The 21246-nt window shown below is 32.4% G+C and overlaps 3 protein-coding genes and 1 pseudogene across 3 annotated transcripts in view; 2 read left to right on the top strand and 2 right to left on the bottom strand.

Annotated features, from left to right (window-relative positions):
- LOC128875337 (sodium-independent sulfate anion transporter-like) overlaps positions 1-6985 on the top strand; it is a 12511-nt gene extending 5526 nt beyond the window's left edge. The window contains exons 2-12 of the mRNA XM_054120837.1: positions 765-1303; positions 2303-2498; positions 3060-3280; positions 3341-3521; positions 3609-3773; positions 4545-4706; positions 5080-5220; positions 5800-5945; positions 6042-6215; positions 6371-6527; positions 6595-6985. Coding sequence (XP_053976812.1) covers positions 1091-1303; positions 2303-2498; positions 3060-3280; positions 3341-3521; positions 3609-3773; positions 4545-4706; positions 5080-5220; positions 5800-5945; positions 6042-6215; positions 6371-6527; positions 6595-6782 — 1944 coding nt within the window. The 5' untranslated portion in view covers positions 765-1090 and the 3' untranslated portion in view covers positions 6783-6985. The remainder of the gene's footprint in view (positions 1-764; positions 1304-2302; positions 2499-3059; positions 3281-3340; positions 3522-3608; positions 3774-4544; positions 4707-5079; positions 5221-5799; positions 5946-6041; positions 6216-6370; positions 6528-6594) is intronic.
- A 145-nt stretch (positions 6986-7130) lies between these two features.
- Positions 7131-9905, bottom strand: LOC128875341 (probable phosphorylase b kinase regulatory subunit beta). The gene is given in 8 exon segments (XM_054120850.1): positions 7131-8018; positions 8099-8206; positions 8307-8547; positions 8626-8763; positions 9019-9221; positions 9301-9443; positions 9534-9666; positions 9735-9905. Coding segments are annotated over 8 exon segments (1230 nt in total). The 3' UTR covers positions 7131-7925.
- Positions 9906-12293: 2388 nt separating this feature from the next.
- On the top strand, positions 12294-13850 carry LOC128875342 (probable phosphorylase b kinase regulatory subunit beta; annotated as a pseudogene).
- A 601-nt stretch (positions 13851-14451) lies between these two features.
- Positions 14452-20367, bottom strand: LOC128875335 (kinesin-like protein KIF20A). Its single transcript, XM_054120833.1, has 13 exons — positions 20231-20367; positions 19429-19942; positions 18724-19345; positions 17598-18651; positions 17157-17531; positions 16969-17065; positions 16436-16878; positions 16056-16349; positions 15938-15982; positions 15541-15865; positions 15091-15470; positions 14858-15018; positions 14452-14769 (listed from the first exon to the last, which is right to left on the bottom strand). The coding sequence occupies exons 2-13, from the start codon at positions 19940-19942 to the stop codon at positions 14604-14606; spliced, it is 4476 nt and encodes a 1491-aa protein (XP_053976808.1). The 5' UTR covers positions 20231-20367; the 3' UTR covers positions 14452-14603.
- Between the last annotated feature and the right edge of the window lie 879 nt (positions 20368-21246).

Raw genomic sequence — 21246 nt, forward strand, 5'->3', positions numbered from 1 at the left:
CCGCAGTCTAGCGATAAGGTTGAATCTCCTACTTGATGTTACGTTAAGAAAATTTTTAAATAATAAAGTGAAATCACTCGTTTTACCTATTAGGTTTGAGGCTAATAAAGGTCCATACTTTTGTATTCAGAATTCAATATTCTACCATATTTTTGTAGAAAAAATATACTATTCTATTTAAAAAAAACCAAAATTGTCTTTCGAAGCTCCAAAGCGTCTCCATCTGTAAAAGAATTAACACAGTATATAGTATGTCCTTTCAAAACATGTAACTTTTGTATATAATATATAAATATATAATTATCTATATATACAGGGTGCCCACGCAACGTGTGCACCTTTATAACTTCCAAAATATGCGTTGCACAAAATACACACACACACACACACGCGCGCGCGCGTATACTGTATATGTAAATATATATTACACGTGTTTTTAAAAAAGAGTGACACACTAAAACACAAATTAGTAAACTAGTGTCCAATGGTATCAGTTTTAACATAATCAGATTTAAAAATGGGTGAGAGCTCATTATACAGGGTAGATCACTTAATCTACATATCTATTTAGTAGTATATTCAAAATCCGTTTAATATAACAAAATAATAAAAAGAACGTTTTTCTCAAAGTTATCGACATTTCTGTAAATAGGATATTATATTCTCGCTAATTTACTACCGTGTTTCTATGCAAGTTAATAAAACCATAAATTTCCAAAAACCACTCTTGGAAATAATAATCTTGGTAATAATAATCTGTCTAGATGAAGGATTCGTGGCTGAATAATCCAGTGATTCAGCTTTCTGTTGCCAAAGCTCAGAACAAACGCCTGGCACCGGCAACAGGCACAATCGAGCGATAACAATTTGAAACCCGTGAAAACACTCCAATAGGAAGATAGTACAGCATCAATGTTTGCGGTCTGTGAGCATAGTGCGGGCAACGTGCGAGCATCAGTTTGCGATACGGTCGCACCAAGTTGACGACTGTAGTTCCTCCCGTGAGTTCGGTTAACATCATTGAAACGATATCGGGAGGATCCCGACGGACGTCTGACTGGAAACGCGTGCTCTCTTCGATATCGAAGCAATGCCAGTACCCGATAAGGATTCTGTTAGTCTGGAAACAGAATCAGAAAAGAAACAGAATTATTCAATTGCCAAGTACGTAACTATATTAAGTTGGTTGCCGAATTATACCCGATTGGATGCTATCTCGGATTTGGTGGCTGGAGTGACTCTAGGACTAACGCTCATTCCTCAGAGTATCGCTTACGCTGCACTAGCAGGTCTGACGGCACAGGTATGGCACTTTAAAAATCTCACCTCGTTTGTTTCTTTGCTTTTTACTTTCATTGCAACACTATTAGGATGGAGAACAAAGGTAGTCATGTTCTGACCATCAGCGAACATGACTAAGTAAGACTGGGTGGTCCATCGGTCTACTTTTGTCTCCAATTTTCAACCATTTCTTGCCCATTTTAATTTTTGTCCTTTACAGCACCATCTGTGAACCAACATGCAACAATTTAATTGCAAATCTGCAATGAAAAATGGGGGTTCCCATTTAAGTTTTTTATTTTCGAGTTTGGTATCATTGGATGTCCTCCTTCACAATGAACAACTTTCATTTCCCACTTGTTTTGATCCGATACATAATTCTTGAGATATTTGTCTTCAATGTCTTCAGATAAATGGACCACCTTGTATAGTAGTGTCTTTATTGCTGTCACTCCAACTATTTAAATATTAAGATAAAGGATAAGGGTAGTCACACTCTATCCATCGGACCTCTGATCAAACATTATACGTTAATGTCCTTACTCCAATCACTTTAGAATAGCTGAATATTCAAATACTAGGATAGAAAAGAGAGATGGTCACGTTTTATCTAATAGAAATATAGATAAACTAGACCAACTAAGATGATCTGTCCTCTGACTAAGTGCTATACATTAATATCCTTATTCTAGTCACTTTAGAATATTCAAATATTGGGATGGTTGTCTTTGTTGCTTTTTAGAGACATGTAAATAACTCTACTTAGTAAAGTTGCATGGTACACTGGTGGAAATAATATTTACTTGAACATTTGTGTAATTTTCTATGAACTGTTAAATTATGTTAACTATAAGCAAATTATATTAAATTATATTAAACTGAAAATGCAAATGCAAAATGAAATTATATTTGTAGTTATTCTGTATCTTTCAGTTTAACTCAAGTATGAACCATGATGTTGTTTTATATATAATGCTAGATGTTACGTTAAAGAAACATCAAAACGATGAATTTCTTTTAGTATGGACTCTACTCTTGCTTCGTGGGCGCTTTTATATATATTATTTTTGGGACAATCAAAGAGGTATCAATTGGACCTTCGTCTTTGATGTCCATCTTAACTTTGGAATACACTAGAAACATGCCTGTGGACTTTATCGTGCTTTTCACTTTTCTGGCTGGATGCGTAGAATTGCTGATGGGGATACTACATTTAGGCTTGTATCGACAAATATTTTTAGTAATAAAAATTATAATAGCTTCACTTATATCAGGTCAGAGTACAAAGGGTTAAAAGGTCTAAGCAGTCAAATTATCCCAAAACAATCTATATGTATTAATTCCAAGAAAATGAGTCTAAATCCACACTTTTCCTTTTACATAATTCCTTTTACAAAATTTCCCTTTACAAACATTTATTTCTTATATGTATGGTAAGAAGGTACAGCAAGATTATTAAAATAACAACTATAAAACAACAAAATTTCATTTTCCATTGAAAAACAAGCAACATTTTTATCTTTTCTAAAAACATATGATTAAAAGTGTTTCTTAGTCTTCGATAAACATGAACATTCTATAAACTGAAAATTTCAGTCATGCATAATTTCCTCGGAATTAATTTCAAATGAAGGTTGATTTTGGATTAATTAGACTTCCTAGTTCAAACATTATTCACCTGTACCATATCAACTAGGTCAGATAATCGAGATTCTATTGTACTTGTAGCTGTATTTGTTTCCCGAAGGACGATCTAACGTAGAAAATCATTTATACAGGGTTCTTAGTAGACTTCATATCCATACCTGTTACATCAGGATTCACATCAGCCACTTCTATTATTATAATCGTGGCTCAGTTGCAAGGGCTTCTGGGATTGAAGTTCAAGGCATCCAGCGTTGTTGCAGATCTAATCAAGATATGTCAAAATATTAAAAACATTCGTGTACCAGATATGACTCTTGGACTTTGCAGTATAGCCTTTCTTCTATCTTTCAGAGTAAGATCATTAACTTGCCAATGATAAAATTGATAAGTAATGCATGTTACATATTTACAGAAATTAAAAGATCTGGATCGCTGCTTTTCCAATAACAAACAAAAGGGAAATGACAAAGAAAGTGTTTTAAAAAAGATCTTGTGGTTTCTTCCTATCTGTCGCAATGCTTTGGTGATACTAATAACTTCCACGATAGCATTCTATCTCGAAAGAGCAGGATCAACCCCATTTATTCTTTCAGGTACTACTTCAAAGTGTCATTTTATTATCAAAGCATTGCAGTATCAATATATTACACGATTAACTATTCTTTTATTTCGCTTTAAAGGAAGGATACAATCAGGACTTCCTACGGTATCCTTGCCACCATTTTCATCGCAAGTGGGAAATCAAACTTACACTTTCTTCGACATGTGTTATCATTATGGAACAGGGATAATCGTGTTACCTCTTGTGTCAGTGTTAGCGAATGTGGCTATTGCCAAAGCATTTGGTAAAAAGTACACTTACGCAGACTTGCATTCAAAATGCACTATGACGAATGCGTCGTGTTTATCTAAAAGTTCTATCTATTCGTTGTCTGTTTTCTTTCTTAAAACAATGCAACATGACTTGTCGTATATGTTTTCATTGATTGTTTGTACAGAAGGGCATATGAAATGGCACGAACAAATCTTGAATGCGAATGAACTGTCCTCCATAATAGTTAGACAATGTCTGAAAAGGATAATATTATAATATATAATAATATTATAATATAATATAATATAATAATAATATATAATGTATAATATAATATTATAATATATAAACACTGTCAGATAAAATAGCTGATTGTGAGTATAAGTGGTGAAAGAAACTTTTGGGACAACCTAATATTTAGAAAATACATAAACCAATCAATGTTACAATATCATTATTTTGCTTAGTTATTTAATGTTTCATCAATTCGATATGAATATAGCTGTATGAAACAGCTAGTCCTAATTCTAAAATATAGTACCATAAAGTTGCTGATAGTATCCCTTAGTTTTACATGTGATAAACTACCAGAAAGATTTTAGTGGATATTTCTCACATCGTGTGGTACATATATGGGTAATCCCACTCTTGAGTAAAAAATACCTTACGTGACTTCACATTTTCATTTTCCCTAATAAGTTTCACGTGTTCATCAGTGTACCTTGAATGCAAGCCTGAAGTTTCTCTATCTCTGCGCATCAACCAGCATCAACGAACAAACAATGTATGATTTTATTTCCAGCGAGCGGCAAGACCCTAAACGCGACGCAAGAAATGCTAACACTTGGTTTGTGTAATATATTTGGGAGCTTATTTTCAGCTATGCCAAGTACCGGAGCGTTCACGAGAAGTGCTGTAATTTCTGCCAGCGGTGTCCGAACACCTCTGGCTGGCATATATGTTGGTAATATTCTTATTTTAAGCATTTTAAGTATTTGCAATGGATTCCAATTAATTGAGACATGTTGTGTTAGAACATTTACTATTATTGGTTTATTTCAGGCAACTAAATATAACTGAAACATCAAGATAACTCAAAAAGAGTTATCTGAAATAGCAAACACTAACACTACAGGATTAATTCAATTAAGTCAATGAATTATTAACGAGATAACGAGGCTGTAATCCTCGGTGGACTCCACATGGTCTTTTGAGGATTAAGGTTTGCCCTAAATAAACTATTCGATTAATCGATGGCCCAATAAATCGGAATCCACTGTATTTCAAGGAAACATGTTTTTATCAAGTTTCGACTAAAAAGATCTCAAACGTTGTAGGTATCATGGCGTTATTGGCGTTAAGCTTTTTAACTCCATACTTTTATTATATTCCACGTGCCACGCTTGCAGCAGTGTTGATAAGCGCTGTAGTGTTCATCATTGACTTGAAGATAATAAAGCTACTCTGGAATGGAAGCAGTAGGTGTTACAATTGATACAGAGTAATGCTCATCAGGCTGATATATAAGATATAAGACTATAATTAATATCACTGATGTGCATGATGCACTCCACATTAATGCAATTCCAAAATTTTGGTACTTCAGTTCGCAAAGTAGTCACATGTCGTTAATATTTGAAATACAATTAGTGACGTAATTCCTTAAAACGCATAGAAGTATTTAACAGTCCACTATGTATGTAGTTAATTACAATGTGCCTATATTAGAGATAACTTTATTTGATAGTTAAAGCTTCATGGTACATGGCCATTTTTCTTTTCCTGATTTTCAAAAGCATTTCTTTCATTCGAAATCTGCAAATAACATGACTATGCAAACTAACAATGTATTCACAGTTTCAATTGAACTTGATCTTTCCATAGTGCCTAATATTTTTATGTAATTTATTTTGTAATATTTTTATCTATATTTACAGTAACTAATAATTGGACTAGCCATCGATCATTTGATTGTTTCTGTTAAGCGTACAGAGTATTTTAAATTATGCATCTTGTAAAATACACTCAACGATATTTTATCTTATTCTTTATTGTAGAAAAGGATGCCTTCGCTGCAATAGTTACATTCTTAGTTAGCGTCTCTTTAGGAGTGGAAATAGGACTTTTAACTGGCGCCCTATTTAATGTAATTTTCCTCCTTCGACCATCTGCAAGGCCAAACATTGAAGTATTACAATGCAAGGTAAAAGATGGTATTCTAATACAACCCATTGATAATAGTAGTAGTGTTAAGGATCTATTTTCTTTAATTCTATTTCTATTATTCATCTTTTGTTAGACTCAACATGGAGACAAATACGTAATGATCAAACCAGATGCTGGACTTCTTTATCCTGCTGCTAACTATTTTTGTAATAACGTAATCGAAATTGTTCAAAAATATGATAAAAATGACATGGTATTCATTATTAATTGCGAAAGGATACAAACTATTGATTATTCAGCGATAAAGGTATGAAGTAGTAATTTTTTAACAAAAATTTGTTAACAAAGTATTCTACGACTTTAGTGGAAAGATATTATTGCCATATTGTATCACTCTATGCTGATACGTATTCTATGTAAGTAATTTCATAGGTTTGAATGATACGCACTATTCCGTTACAGGGAATTGAAATACTATCGAGAAGTATGAATACGGAAAAAAAGAAACTATGGTTCTTGAACGTTAATTCAGAAGTGTCTCAAAATATCCAAATTCTTGGTAATAATAAATACTTTTGCTTCATTGACGAAGAAGACAAAATATCCTGTATATTTTACGGTACACATTACAATTATATTGATACTTTTAATCTTATTTTGATTATTCTAAAGCATATATATTCCAGATGATACAATAACGACAAATAGAGAAGAAGTGAAAGAAAAACTTTTAGAAAATGTTGTAGAAAGGGCAACGTTTACTCTCATAAATGATAGAGACTGTTCACAGACAATTGACAAATGTGTAGAAAATGTTGATGACGGTCCCGAAGAAATTGCATTAATGTCGACGTTATCATCTAAAACAAAATAAAAATAAAAACTGAATCGACTATTAATTCGAATCAATATTTCGTCGAAACAACGAATATCGAGAATAAAGATAAATAATTGTTCTTTGTCTTCGAAAAGGAGGAGGTTACTCTATTCAATATGTATATATATATTTTTTTCTTCTTCTAAATGTCCATCAACTTCGAAAACGAAAGAGTTAATAAAATTTGATAAATAACGTGATTAACATAAAGGCTTGAAGTTGCACATTTTGAAGATAGCATTCGTTCAAATGATATCTTTCTCTTCTTCGAGATTTCCTGATGTACATATTCAATAGTTTTATTTCGTTTATTTATTTCTATAAAGGGCATTCTTTCATGATAAGGAATCAGTCCTTCCATTAATAACCACGGTACATAATGTCTAGACAAAAATAATGATGCAGTAAATGAAGCTATTTTCAAAATTTCCTTTGTCTGACAAGGGGTATCGTTCAGATTCCACAAAATCCAACATTCCAAATAATAATAAGGTGAATATATTTAACACACCCTCCTTTATGAAACCAGGTAAGGATTATTTCCAGAAACGTTGCAGTTTTCAGATTATTATTGTATAAAGCCGTTTCCGTCTCATCGAAATGATAGAAACGAACATAAACTGCAATATATATAAAAAAATCAATCAATACGTCAATAGGTCTTATGATTTAATCATAAGACTTATTATACTTGTACTATTCTACTATTTAGTTTGTTACTGTTATCAAGTTAATACAGTCGAATAATTCATTCTTTAAATATATGTATATATACAAAATTAATTCGTGAATAACAACTGATAATTTTATTATATGATAATTTTAGCATATAATAAGTGTGTAATAACGTTATTCAAATCAATTTCACTTCACGAATACGAATTTTTAGACAAGGATACTAGTACTTTTGTATGTCGTTGTGCTTGTAAGAACAACTCTGCTATAATTAAGAAATATAGATATATTCAGCAAATATGGTAACATTCTTATATAATAAATATAATTTTGTTCGACGCATTTAAAAAGGATATAATTCTTTTTTTTTACGGGAATCAATTCTATACGATTATGAAATTTTGCATGATTCGGTATTTTCAATTGCATCGTCAATGTCGCGAGTAGTTGAAAAACATCCTGTAATTAAACTACAGCCCTAGCGAGATATCCTGTAGTTATCAAATGGTGGGCGGAAAAGAAAGCAGTTTTATCAGTAGCTTTCTCCAAATTATGATCCTGAAAGAACGAATCGATAAAAAGAACGTTTTATAATAATTCTTTAAATATAATAAATTTATACAGTCACGTATATGTACCTTACAGTATATTTGGAAGCCATTTTCAACGAGTTCGTTGAGATTTAGTTGTTTCTGAAAACTCAACTCTGGATTTCGAAGTAAAATTGCTGAGACTGTAGTAAGTAGCTGTAAAAAAATAAATAAAATATGACAGTAATTGAATTTGTTAGGTTTTCAAAAGCTTTTTTGCTGTGGCGTGCGTCACAACATTTTATGGAATTAATACCTCTACAATAATTTGACGATATTCTGGTAATTGTATGTGATGAAGCAACGATTCAACAAGCAGAGCAAGCGTAATTTCTGACCTACTCATGTTAAATAGAGTGCGTTGTTGAGGTAATTCTTCTCCATTAACACTGATACCACCTGGACAGCGTAACAGTACTTCCCAGACGTTATTATAAAAATGTACAGGTACTCTGCATAGGCAACCTTCAATTTTTCTGCGCTCCAAAACTGTAAGGCTGTTACAAAGCATATATTAATTTATGTAAAATTAACGAAGCGCTAAATATCGAATGAAAAATTACAAAATAATATACCATTCGCTTTTAGCCCAATCTTTAACCGTTAATACTTTTATTAACAATCGATGAATTTCGTAAGGGCTGTAATCATCAATTGGTTTAGAATCTTTAACGAACATTTGTAAGTAAACTTTCATTGCTTCTAAAACCCATCTGTAAACATGAACGATGTTTAATCGTAATGATACAAAATATTTCTTTCTTAACCGTTTGACTGTGCTACGCGGCGCAAAAGCGCTGCGTTCATTTGTCTCGAAAACCGCGACTCAGTTTTCAGTGTGTCTTGACAATGTCTTTGACAACATCAAATCAAAATATGTTCCGCAGTTTTCGTGCGTTCTTGCAAGAATTGCTTAGCAGTCAAACGGTTAAACAAATATATTTGTAATATAGATATTTGTTATTTACCCAATACGAATTTTTAATATTCCTTTAAACATTTCTAGATCCCTTCCAATAAGTCTACCACAGTATAAAAGAACCTCTTGTTGAAGTACAGCTTGCACCACGTTATGTGGCTGAATAGTAGAATACATAACTGACTGGATTTCTGTTGGTGTCATTGGTTTATTAAATACTGTTTCTTCGTGTCCGATTACTCCAACTGTTATCTGACATTAACGACGAATGAGATCTTCGGTGTCTATCAAAGACCATCACTATTTTGTTAAATGAATAATTAAAGACTACCTGCTTTCCTTTAACAAGAACACCTGTGATGAAAGGGCTGATACTGTCAACTGTATGATTCAATAAGCTGCTGCCGTAACGAACAACTATCCAATATCTAAGACTGCCAGCTTGTTGGTATACTGATCTCAAATGATCGCAAACTAAAATGAAGTAGCGAATAAAGTGAACATGAATCGAAGTAAAATAATATATCGCAAAATATATTACCTTGTTGATATGTAAAGTAATACCTGTTATTCCATTAATTTTGTAATCAACACCCTTTCGTTTTAACACAATACCGTAAAGTTGACACAAAGAATAAAGATTTGTATTATTACGAATCTCATTTAATACGTCGCACAGTGGTTCCGTCATATAATTCTAAAATGGGGAAATAATTGAAATAAATAAAGATATAAACGGTTACTTATTCATTAAGATTCACTTACGGAGTAATCTTTTACATCTTCTGAATAAGTTAAAGCCTTAGGCACATCCGTAAGACTTTGGTATCAAATATAATCATGTCCCAACTGCTTAAATTGGCTAAGTTCGAGATCTGTTTCTACGGTATTTACAAAATCCAAATGTTCTACGTAACAAAAATGAATCATTAACATGTAGTAAACAACGAATAATGGAATTAGCAAATATTAATTACTGACACACGAAGAGGAAATGAGATTTTGCAGTCGACCTACTCGTACTTTCATTTTGTCGCAGTATCCTTTTTTTAACATCGCAAAGAGATCGAGCATTCCTTTAAATTGTGGATCTCTGAAGTAAGAAGAAATTTTGTTGATTTATACAGTGGGTGTAGAAAGTATTCGTACAACGATCAATTTCCAAAAAAACTATGTAAAATTGTAATTTATTAACTTATTCTTTTATAAACAGTGACATTCTATTTATTTTCGGAAATCTCTAGAATAGATAGATTACACAAAAAAAAAAATAGCTATTTATTAAGTTGCGAAATTAACAAGAAAAAAACAATTAATCGATAGAAATATTGAAGCAATAAGTGTTTGCACAACTGTTTAATTTTTAAAACTTGATTAAAAAAAAAAAGAAAATTTACATTAATTTACAAGTATATAATACTTCCTTCGTGGCATTAAATTAACTAAATGTATTAGTTATTCGAAGTGAATTTTCTTCGATTCCTCTATTAGAGCTATTTTCAAAAGTACTTTACTGGAAATTTGACGTTTTCTAATTAGTATGGAGCAATAAACTAATGTGTCTACGTTACAAACTCTACTGTAAATGGTTCATCATAAGAATTCTCATTCTTCATTCGCATGTTTTTGTTAATTCCACAAATTATATTAACTAGTAAATGTTGTTTGGACTATATCTATCTTAGAGACTTCCGAGAACATGTGAAATATTATTGATTATACAAAAAGAAGTTAAGAAACTACAATTTCACAGAAAAGTTTTTTGGGAAATTGATCGGTGTACGAATACATTCTACACCCACTGTACATACTACGCATATGATTTATACAAGTGTTTGTCTGTTCAGAGTACCATAGAAATCACGCCGTCACCAATGCCTTCAGTTCGTAGTTTGCGAACCAGGCGAAAATAATGATGTGTATATAGAATATCTCAACCTACAATAACTTGTGAATCGAGAGTCGCCAGTACCGAGAAGAAGACATTAAAGACTAACAGAGTCGATAGAGGTACTCGCATACTGGCAAACTAACTTAACAGTTCAGTTAGGTCAAAAAGTTGTGCTCGCTTTCATACTGGACTATGTGAACTGTGTCTAACGTAACTGTTGCATTGGGTTTCCTTAATCTATCGTTTCTATAAAGAACGTTATAAAGGGAGTAACGTTTCCTGTGATATTTCTGGACCAACCTATTGTACTCTTTACGCCATAGAATTAGTTTTATTTTTATAACCTAGAATTGTACAATAACATTCACCTTTTGCGGTCTAGGTTCTCTGATTCCAGTATACTTTTGCCAAACCTCGAGATAGGACTGCAAAGGCTCAACGATAAAACGTATTTTATGTACCTTTTAATTATACTTTATATTAAAGCCGCGTATTTTTTAAAATGTCTTGTTCTTTTCCCCTTGTTCGTTGATATAATGCGTTATTTATTGCATCATTAATTTTTTTTAGAAATTGTATACCGTGGCTATTAATGGAAGGACTAATTCCTTATCATGAAAGAATGCCCTTCATAGAAATAAATAAACGAAATAAAACTATTGAATATGTACATCAGGACATCTCGAAGAAGAGAAAGATATCATTTGAACGAATGCTATCTTCAAAATGTACAACTTCAAGCCTTTATGTTAATCACGTTATTTATTAAATTTTATTAACTCTTTCGTTTTCGAAGTTGTTGGACATGTAGAAGAAAATACGAATTTATTAACTTTTGATACGAGAAAGATCAGTATTTTGTCCTACACCACCAAGTTTTTTAATCTGGACTATTATGCGTCGTGTCTGGTCTGCATCTCATTGTTTTTTCCTTTCATAACTCTATTTTATGGAGGGCAACTAAGGCCGCCAGTTTCACGAACGTAGTAGATTTACTTTTGATTCACTCATGATTCAATCACCATGATTTTTCACAGTGATTCAACGTAATTAATACGTAACGTAACAACGTAAACAACGTAATGATTCACAGTAATTATTAAATTTAAGAATTGGACACACAAGATTGACCCATGGATATCCGATGACAAGAGATCCTCCAAAGAAATGCAACTTCTGTGACACAAATTTATCAGTTCAGCATATGATTGAAGCCTGTTCAAAGTTTAATATTGCAAGGGATAAACACAGCATACCACTTGATATAAAAAAAAGCTATCAATGATAAAAAACATTTAACGGATGTAATTTCATTTATCACACCTCAGCAACCTTATTGAAAGAACACATCACTCAGTAATCGCTAATGACCTCTGGACTTAATGCGACTAAAAATAAACGTATAAAAAAAAAGAAAAAATTAAACGAAAATAATCTTCGTCGTATGACTATGCGCATTATAAAAGTTAATAATAATAAAAATTCAAATAATAGAATTAATTCAAAGGAAGGTTGGAATTGTTTTGAGTAAGATGACGTCCCCTGAGACAACACCTACAGACACAAAAAGGTTTATTAAAATTTTATATATTTCACAGGGAAAACAAATATATTTAATTAATTTAATTATGATATAATTAATCACCTTTAATTTTAATATGTCTATCTTAAATAAATACATACTTCAATTATTGCTCACTTTTTATAGGTTTAATCAGATGAGAAGTGTACGCCAGAGTAGCATCATCGATTTGGATATTGATGTGTTTCTAAAAATTTCAAACTATGAAGACACTGTGAGACAACTCGATATTTATTATGGAATTGGTACGAACATTAATTGTCAATCCATTACAATTGAATTTCAATAATTATGAAGTACATAGATAACATATGATTTTTAGTCAAGAGGCAATTGTTACGATACCAGAGTTGCATAACAGACTTGTTCCCACAAATTTCAAGCGACGAAGTAGTGGGAAGTATACGAGAAAGCATTTACTGTGCTGCCGCTACATGGAGTTTGTACCAAGCATACAGGTATTTAAATAAATAATTTAAACTTTGTTAATAATTAATATGTATAATATTGCGTATAATATTATCCTTATTCTTTCAGGCGTATAGACGACGATCGTGGAAAATCTTACGAGCTTGAACAATCAGCTGTAAAACGTGGTATTCTGAAGTGTTGGATAAAGCAATCTTCTAGAATAGAATTATTTAAACGCAACCAATGCAATCAATTCGTGCTGCATTGTAAATTCCATTTATATACAGGGTATGAAATTTTTAGCGATGCTGCTTATAATCATTTGCAAGTAAGTATAACATACGATAGTACGCAGAGGTATTGTACACATCTGGAGTATATTATTTACATTACCTTATATTTCTTACAGATCGATATCGTTTCTCTTTACTTGATATTTCTGGTACAAATTATTTATCTGATTACAAATTGTATATACTCAGGATGAAGTGGCGTTTATACAAAATCTTGTGTATTACGTAGAAAGAGCATATAGAACACCGGATTATGGCAAGCTATCAATGGTTGTAATCTATTCTGAGAAAAAGGAGCTTCTTGGTCGGTCATATACGTTGATATCGATGCTCGCAATAGAAATCATAGTATTTTTGAAACAATGCTTCCAAGAGAATCCAGTTCTAAGGTAAACAGTGGACTCGTAGAGGAATCTTTGATATTTGTAAAAAAAGAAACTACTTGTCAGCATTGAAATTGTAAATATATTATCTATACGTAGAGCGTAGACACAGCTTTGCTGTCAACAATTTCTTTTCCGGCATTCGCCATCCATGAAGAGGTACTATACAACGAGACAAAGACAAACATAGTTCAAAGATTAAAAGGCAATTATGGTTTTAAAAGATTTGAGAGAGACGGATGCAAAACAGTCTTAGAAAGCAAAGATCGTCGTTATTACAAATCTGGTGAAATCAAGGTATATGATGTGTATGATTGTTAGTACATTGTTATTGGAAATTCATTTAAATCAATTTAATTTCATTCGTTACATTTGTAATCCTGTTCCATATAAGTATACAGTGGGTGTAGAATGTATTCGTACACCGATCAATTTCCCAAAAAAACTTTTCTGTGAAATTGTAGTTTCTTAACTTCTTTTTGTATAATCAATAATATTTCACATGTTCTCGGAAGTCTCTAAGATAGATATAGTCCAAACAACATTTACTAGTTAATATAATTTGTGGAATTAACAAAAACATGCGAATGAAGAATGAGAATTCTTATGATGAACCATTTACAGTAGAGTTTGTAACGTAGACACATTAGTTTATTGCTCCATACTAATTAGAAAACGTCAAATTTCCAGTAAAGTACTTTTGAAAATAGCTCTAATAGAGGAATCGAAGAAAATTCACTTCGAATAACTAATACATTTAGTTAATTTAATGCCACGAAGGAAATATTATATACTTGTAAATTAATGTAAATTTTCTTTTTTTTTTTTAATCAAGTTTTAAAAATTAAACAGTTGTGCAAACACTTATTGCTTCAATATTTCTATCGATTAATTGTTTTTTTCTTGTTAATTCAGTAACTTAATAAATAGCTATTTTTTGTTTGCAATCTATCTATTCTAGAGATTTCCGAGAATATGTAGAATGTCATCGTTTATAAAAGAATAGGTTAATAAATTACAATTTTACATAGTTTTTTTGGAAATTGATCGGTGTACGAATACTTTCTACACCCACTATATGTAATAATAAATGTTAAGGTTACAAGAACGTACCTCAAGGGGCTCGATATCTTGAGCAGACTCTTGCTCTGGTATATACAATTTCTTCTTACGAGCATTTTTCTTTTTCTCCGAATGCGAGCCCGAAGAAGATTGTAACGCACCATGTTTTGTGTTTCGTCTAAAATAAAACAATATTCTTGAATATCTATCTAAAATCAAATCATATACATATATATATATATTGTATATCACGATCAAGAACATACTTCGTTTCGGACTTGGAAAGATCAATTACTGATACTTCGTTATCCGACGGTGACATCACATATCTTTTTGGCGGCCTTCTTAGTCGACGTGACTTTAGCACTACTTCGTCTTCTGACGTGTTTTCACAATATTCTTTCTTTTTAGCTTCGTTTTCTGTTACCTATGAAATAAGACTTATTATTACAAATTCAACGAAAAAATATTCCATCGAAAAATGATAAAGAAGCGATACCATTGTTTTCTGTTTCGCGATGTCTTCTTGTTGACGTTTTACTAAGTTTTCATACATCGCGACCATCTCGTCCCTGTGCTTCATAAATGCCTCCATTTCACGTTCTTTCTCGATGAGACTGTTTTTCAGTTCCTCGTTTAGACTTCTTAACCTATCGTTTTCTGCCTGTCTTTCTTGGTTGCTTTGTTGGAGAACATTGAGGACCATGGCGTTTTGTTCTAAACTTTGTACATGCTGTTTTAAAGTCTTGATATATTCGTCCTTTTCCGAAAGCATTTCTTTTGTTTCTGTTAATTGCTTAATCGTATCCTTCATCCCCTTTTCCATCAATTTATCGTTCTGGTCGTCATTGTCGGTCTTCTGTATCAGATGCTTTATTTCTATAACAAACAGGGAAAATATAAACAGAACAAAAGTAATACGCTATTTATAAACACGTATTTAACTAACCACTTTGAAGCGAAGATATTTCAATATCTTTCTCGTGTTGTAGTTCCTCCGCATGCTCTAACTGATCTTCGAGTTCTAGACGCTTGTCGTTATTCTCGTCCAGTAACTTCTGTAGACGTTCCTTTTCTCCTCGACATACTTCTAATTGTCTGTTTAACTCTCCAATTTGTTTTTCCAGCTCTGTTATATTTTCATGGTCGTGTTCTAATTCTCTGAGTTTCGTGACGTGGACATCTAAACACTGCGATTTGATGTCAAACTTCTCTTTTGCGACATCAAGTTCTTTCTGTAAATTATTTATCGTTGGTTCGTGTTCGTTTTTGCACTGAAAAGTAATGAAAAGTAATGAAACGATTAAGTATACGCCAAAAATTATGATATTTCTGTAAATACATACCTTTGAGACATGGGAATCAAAGTCTCCTTGCAAAGTATTCAATTTCTGGAAACATGAAGTTTTTAAAAGTTATAGAATTCTATATAAAAATTTATTAAGATAGCGAACAGTTACATACCTCCATACATTGATCGTAGTCTTTCTTAGTAACTGAAAGTTCCTTTTCAGCATCATTAAGTCGCTGTTCATAGTTGGTAATTTTTGACTCTAAGGTATTCTTAAGATCATCACTATGCTGCAATGCCTCTTCAACATGTTTTTTGCCTTCTTTAATAACAGAGATCTCATTTTGGAGCGACTCGATAGACTGTTTATATTTTGTTAGAACAACTTCATTCGTATTACTTTCTTCCGAAAGACTTTCTATTCTTTGTTTCAAGGACGATACTTCTTCTTCTACCTCTTCTAGTATCTTAAAAATAATGGCATTTGTTATAATGAATAATTATATTATTATATACATTGATAAAATATACAGTCACTTTTATTTTTACATACCGAACACTTTTCTTGGTATCGTAATTTTATGTCGTCGTGTTTTACCGTTAGTTTTGCTAATTGATCCAAAATAGCGTCATAATCTTCAATTTCTCCGACAAAACTTGTTTGACTAATCTCTTCCTTTGTCATACTTTCGATGGTTTGACTACTTTTATGATGCGCGTCATTTTCAGTGTCATCTGCCTGCTCTTTTTCAGGTTGGGTATTAGTTTGACTACTTTTATCGTGTACATCGTTTTCAACTGTAGGCTTTACATTAATAATTTGCAAATTGCATATTTGATCGGCTATATCCTTTAATTTAAGTTTAGCAGATTCCAACTCTTCTTTCAAACTTTGTATTTCGGTTGAACTTTGAGTTAATTTCTCTTTTAATGCAGAATTCTCAGCCTCCACAGACATTATTTTTTCTTTCATTTGGGGTTCAAGCTTCTCATTTTCTGTACAGTTAATAATTAATTACGTCTATAGTATTTTACCAATAAAAATGTACGTACTAATTTTAATATTATTTTTCTTGTACGACTTACCTAATATTTCTTCCTTGGCAACAGGTTGGGTTTCCAGCGATAGAACAACTTTATCAAGATCTTCATCTTCCACAGCATCATCAGATTCTTCAAATAGCTATTAAATAAAAATTTATAATATACATTCGTATTAATAAAATTAAACGAAATAATTATTTATATCTTTAAAAAATCAAACAATAACGTACATCCTTTTCGCATTTTACATTTTTTATACTACTCTCGATCGAAGCTGTTTTCTTCAATAATTGGACTTCATCTAACAACAAACATTTTTCACTTTCTAATTTATTTATATATTCTTGCATATTGCGTAGCTCGTTATCCTTCTCCATTATTTTCTTGCTTTGATTTTCCAATTTTTCTTCTAATATCTCGACAGTCTTGGATTTTTCTGTCAAGCAAATATTAATATTTCCGAGGTCTGCTTCTAAATCATCTATAGTTTCTTGTTTTTCAAATAGTTCTTCTTCTTGTTCTTTGATTATGTGTGTTTTTTCCATCATCTCGGTAGTGATCGAAATGTACTCTTCCTTGGCTTCATTCAAGAATATTTTAAGTTTCTGAAAGAGGTTAATTATGAATCAGAAAAATAACAATAAGTTCGTTATCAAAGCTGTTTTAAATACCTTGACTTGTTCCTGTTTAGCGACTAGCTGAGTCTCTAATTCTTCTATATAATACTTAGTATCTTCATCGGAAGAAATGACATGCTGAGCAGCATCCAACAAACTCTTCACATTCTTTAAATCATCCTTTACCATGCTCAGTTCAAAAATTACTTTATTCTTGTCCACCATTACGGATTTATTCGAATTTTTAAGTTCCTTAATACTACTTCTTAGTTCCACGACTTGCGTTTCTAAACGCGAATTTCTTTTTTCTAGCTCTTCGATAATTTTCTCATTGTCATCGTCTGCATCGACGGACGATCGTCTTCTCTTACGACCATCGTGTTCGTTCAATTTTTGTTTGTAGAAGTCCTCAACTTTTTTCAGAGACCATGCAAGTATATCTTCTTGTTCCTTTTCCACGTCCTTTATACGATTCTTCCAGTCAACTTCGAGCTTCTTCATCATAGTAGTGTAAGTATCGGCTACTTCTTGTCGTATCTGAAGATCACGACTAAACGCAGAATTTTTCAAAGCAGCGATTTCTTTTTTCAATCTCTCATTCTCGCACATCAACTCTCTGTGCTCTTCGGCATGAACATAACTGGACAGACTATTGTCGTCAACGTCCTGCCAATCTTCGCTTCCTAATTCCGTAGCGTCCCAATCAGTCACTGTTTTCACACTTTGCCGAACTATTTCTGTAAATCTCGTCTTCGATTTTTTCTTCACCTTTTCCTTTTGCTCTATAACTATTTTCTTTGCAATAGCGGAGAAGTTTAATACGCTCTGCGTTTCTATGTACAAGTTCGGTACAGGATTGATGTTTACAATCAAAGCTATATGCTCTTTACCGGATAGCGCTTTCTGGAATAGCCTCGTTAATTTAGATTCTCTGAACGGACCGACTTGTTCGATTTTCTGCTTCGATATCTGTCCGTCGTGAATCGTTTTCAAACATCTTCCTAGTACCATTAGACTCGTGTTAATATTTTGCGCTTCCTTCAGCCTGTCACCGATATTTAACGTCTTCTTTAAACGTTCTGAACCAGCCAAATCGCAGAAAGTGAAACTGTAAAAAATGTATCGTATAGTACGCCAGGTATTAATGTAACAATGATAAAAAGAAATATTGTTTACATACGTGCTAACTTCTACAGAATTAGGGTCGTTTTCGATGTAATACTTCAAAAGTTTGATAGTAAATATACAGTGAGATCTCGAACTTCTTGCGTTTAAAGCAGTCGCAGCTACCTTCAAATTGTACTGTCCAGCCATTAAAACTTGATAAGCTTCGGACCCAGAATTAACACAAATTGTCTTGAGGCCTTTAATAAATGCCCTCCCGTTTGCATCAGTTACTACTTTAAGAGGTGTTCTTCGATTTTTACTCTCGTTTGATAAGAGGTCATAAACAGTTTCATTATAAATTTCAGCAAAGGAAACCCAAACAGAATAATGCGCGTCTATACATTGGCTGGGCCTGATCGGGACTTCCTCCTGCAATAACTTCTGCATTTCTTTGTATGCGTTAATATATTGATATTTATCCACAGAAGCAAATGTCAATAACTTGGTTTTTATTTCTAATTCTTGAGCACGTTCAAGAGGATTCACGCTAACGACGTCGCAATGATTTACTGGTTTGTAAGAGGGAGTGGATTTTGTCGTAATATTAGAGAAGACAAACTCTAAACATCTCGGTATAATTCCAGGGGATGTGGTGGTTCCTTGTAATGTGTAAGACTTCCCTGAATTTGTGGTGCCTATAAAATAATTAAGACTTAGGATTTAATAATTCAGACTTATTTAACATGTATCTAATTTGGAAAACGTATAATGTCCTTACCATAAGTCATGATAGTAGAATTTTGCCCGGTCAAAAAGTCCATCATTTGTTGCTTCACAGCTTGTTCGAATAATTCTAATTGAGTAATCTCTGGACCAAAAGTTTTAGTAAACGTAAACCTCCTGCATATAATATCCGTGCTGTTAGATCTTTTAAGACAACTAGTATTGGTATCTAAAGTAGGCAGCCTTGTGAACAATGTAGTCGAATTGATAATGTTATACGCATCCTGTTGTTCTTGGGTTAATTTTAACTTTCTTGGGAACGGTTTCATTCGTAAATATACTTTAACAGTTTGAAATGTTTGCGAGTCTGAATTTAATGAAGTGGTGTCTTCTATAAAACACGATTCTTCAACATCATAGACAGAAAGTAAATTTTTCCTCGTTTGCTGTGAAATACATGGTCGATGATTATAAGCTAATATACTTGGATCTCTTCCAAATAGATACGACATATCTTCCTGTGGAATTGGATTGCTAGAGGGTCTAATAGAATCTACTGTCTTATCCATCTGAAAAAATTAAAACAAAGTATTTACTTTTTGTATAGCTTATGTTTTTTATATTAGATTCAAAATACTGTGTATCTTTTTGTGAATAAACCTTCAAGAAAACTAAAATATTTTGAATCATTGAGATATAACTCTTAAATGTACATTTTTAAAGCAATTATAAACAACACGCATTCTTATTTATATACATCACCCATTATCAGAGATTGTTTAAAACGAAACGTTTGTATGTGAATAATAATACAATAAGATGATTAACCTGTTAAAGAGTTCTCTTTAAACACATACCTTTTATTCTAAGTTAACAGGTCTCACTTATTAAATAATAAATTAATTTAAGATATATGTTTACGTTCATTTCTTTTCGCCGACTCTTATTCCGCGACAAACGGTTAGTATATGGTGGTAACGTGGTAACAGTTAGCATTTCAATTTGAAATCTTACCATAAAAAAGCTGTACGCTGATTGGTGGGATCTTTGCAAACGAGTTTATTACCGCGCTAGCGTTTGACCAATGAAATTCGCCAGATGAGAATGTTTTGATTCATCGTAACCCCCTCTACTTTATGTTTACAAACATTGAATTATGGTTGTTAGATACAGGGTGTCCCAAAAATGTTGTAATACTTTGAAAGGGGTGGTTCGGGAGGTGATTTGAAACAACTTTTTCCTTAGAAAAAATGTTGTCCGAGGCTTTGTTAAGGAGATATTAATAAGAAAACCCGACCAATCAGAGCACGTAGCCTACCTCCGCCAGCATACTCGCGCTCTGATCGGGGTTTTCTTATTTTTAATTATTTTTAATTAATTAATATCTCCTTAACAAAGCCTCGGACAATATTTTTTCTAAGGAAAAAGTTGTTTCAAATCACCTCCCGAACCGTCCCTTTCAAGGAACTCCAATATTTTTAGGACACCCTGTATTATAGCTTTTGCAATTTCGTTTTTGAATCATGATAAATATACGTTCAATGGCTGGCAAGAAATTTCAAGGTGTGTGATTTCACTTAAAAAACCTTTTACAAAATTTAAATAGCATCCTTAATTCTTAATTATTATTCCTAGACTCCTGAATTTATTTTTTCGTTATTTCAAACGGTTAGAAGAAATATGAAAGAAATGAACCAATCAGAGCATGGGTAGAGGCAATATGGTGTCGCCCACACCTATCAAAGTACGCTAAATACACATATCTTTATCTACTCGTATCTTTTAAACTATTGGTTTCCTAAACTTTTAACTTACATTTTCGGACTTTTCAGATCAAAAACTACAAGATTTGATAAGTTTTAACCCCCCAAAA

This window comes from Hylaeus volcanicus, chromosome 4, assembly GCF_026283585.1.
Source record: "Hylaeus volcanicus isolate JK05 chromosome 4, UHH_iyHylVolc1.0_haploid, whole genome shotgun sequence".
NCBI classification, from domain to species: Eukaryota; Metazoa; Arthropoda; class Insecta; order Hymenoptera; family Colletidae; genus Hylaeus; species Hylaeus volcanicus.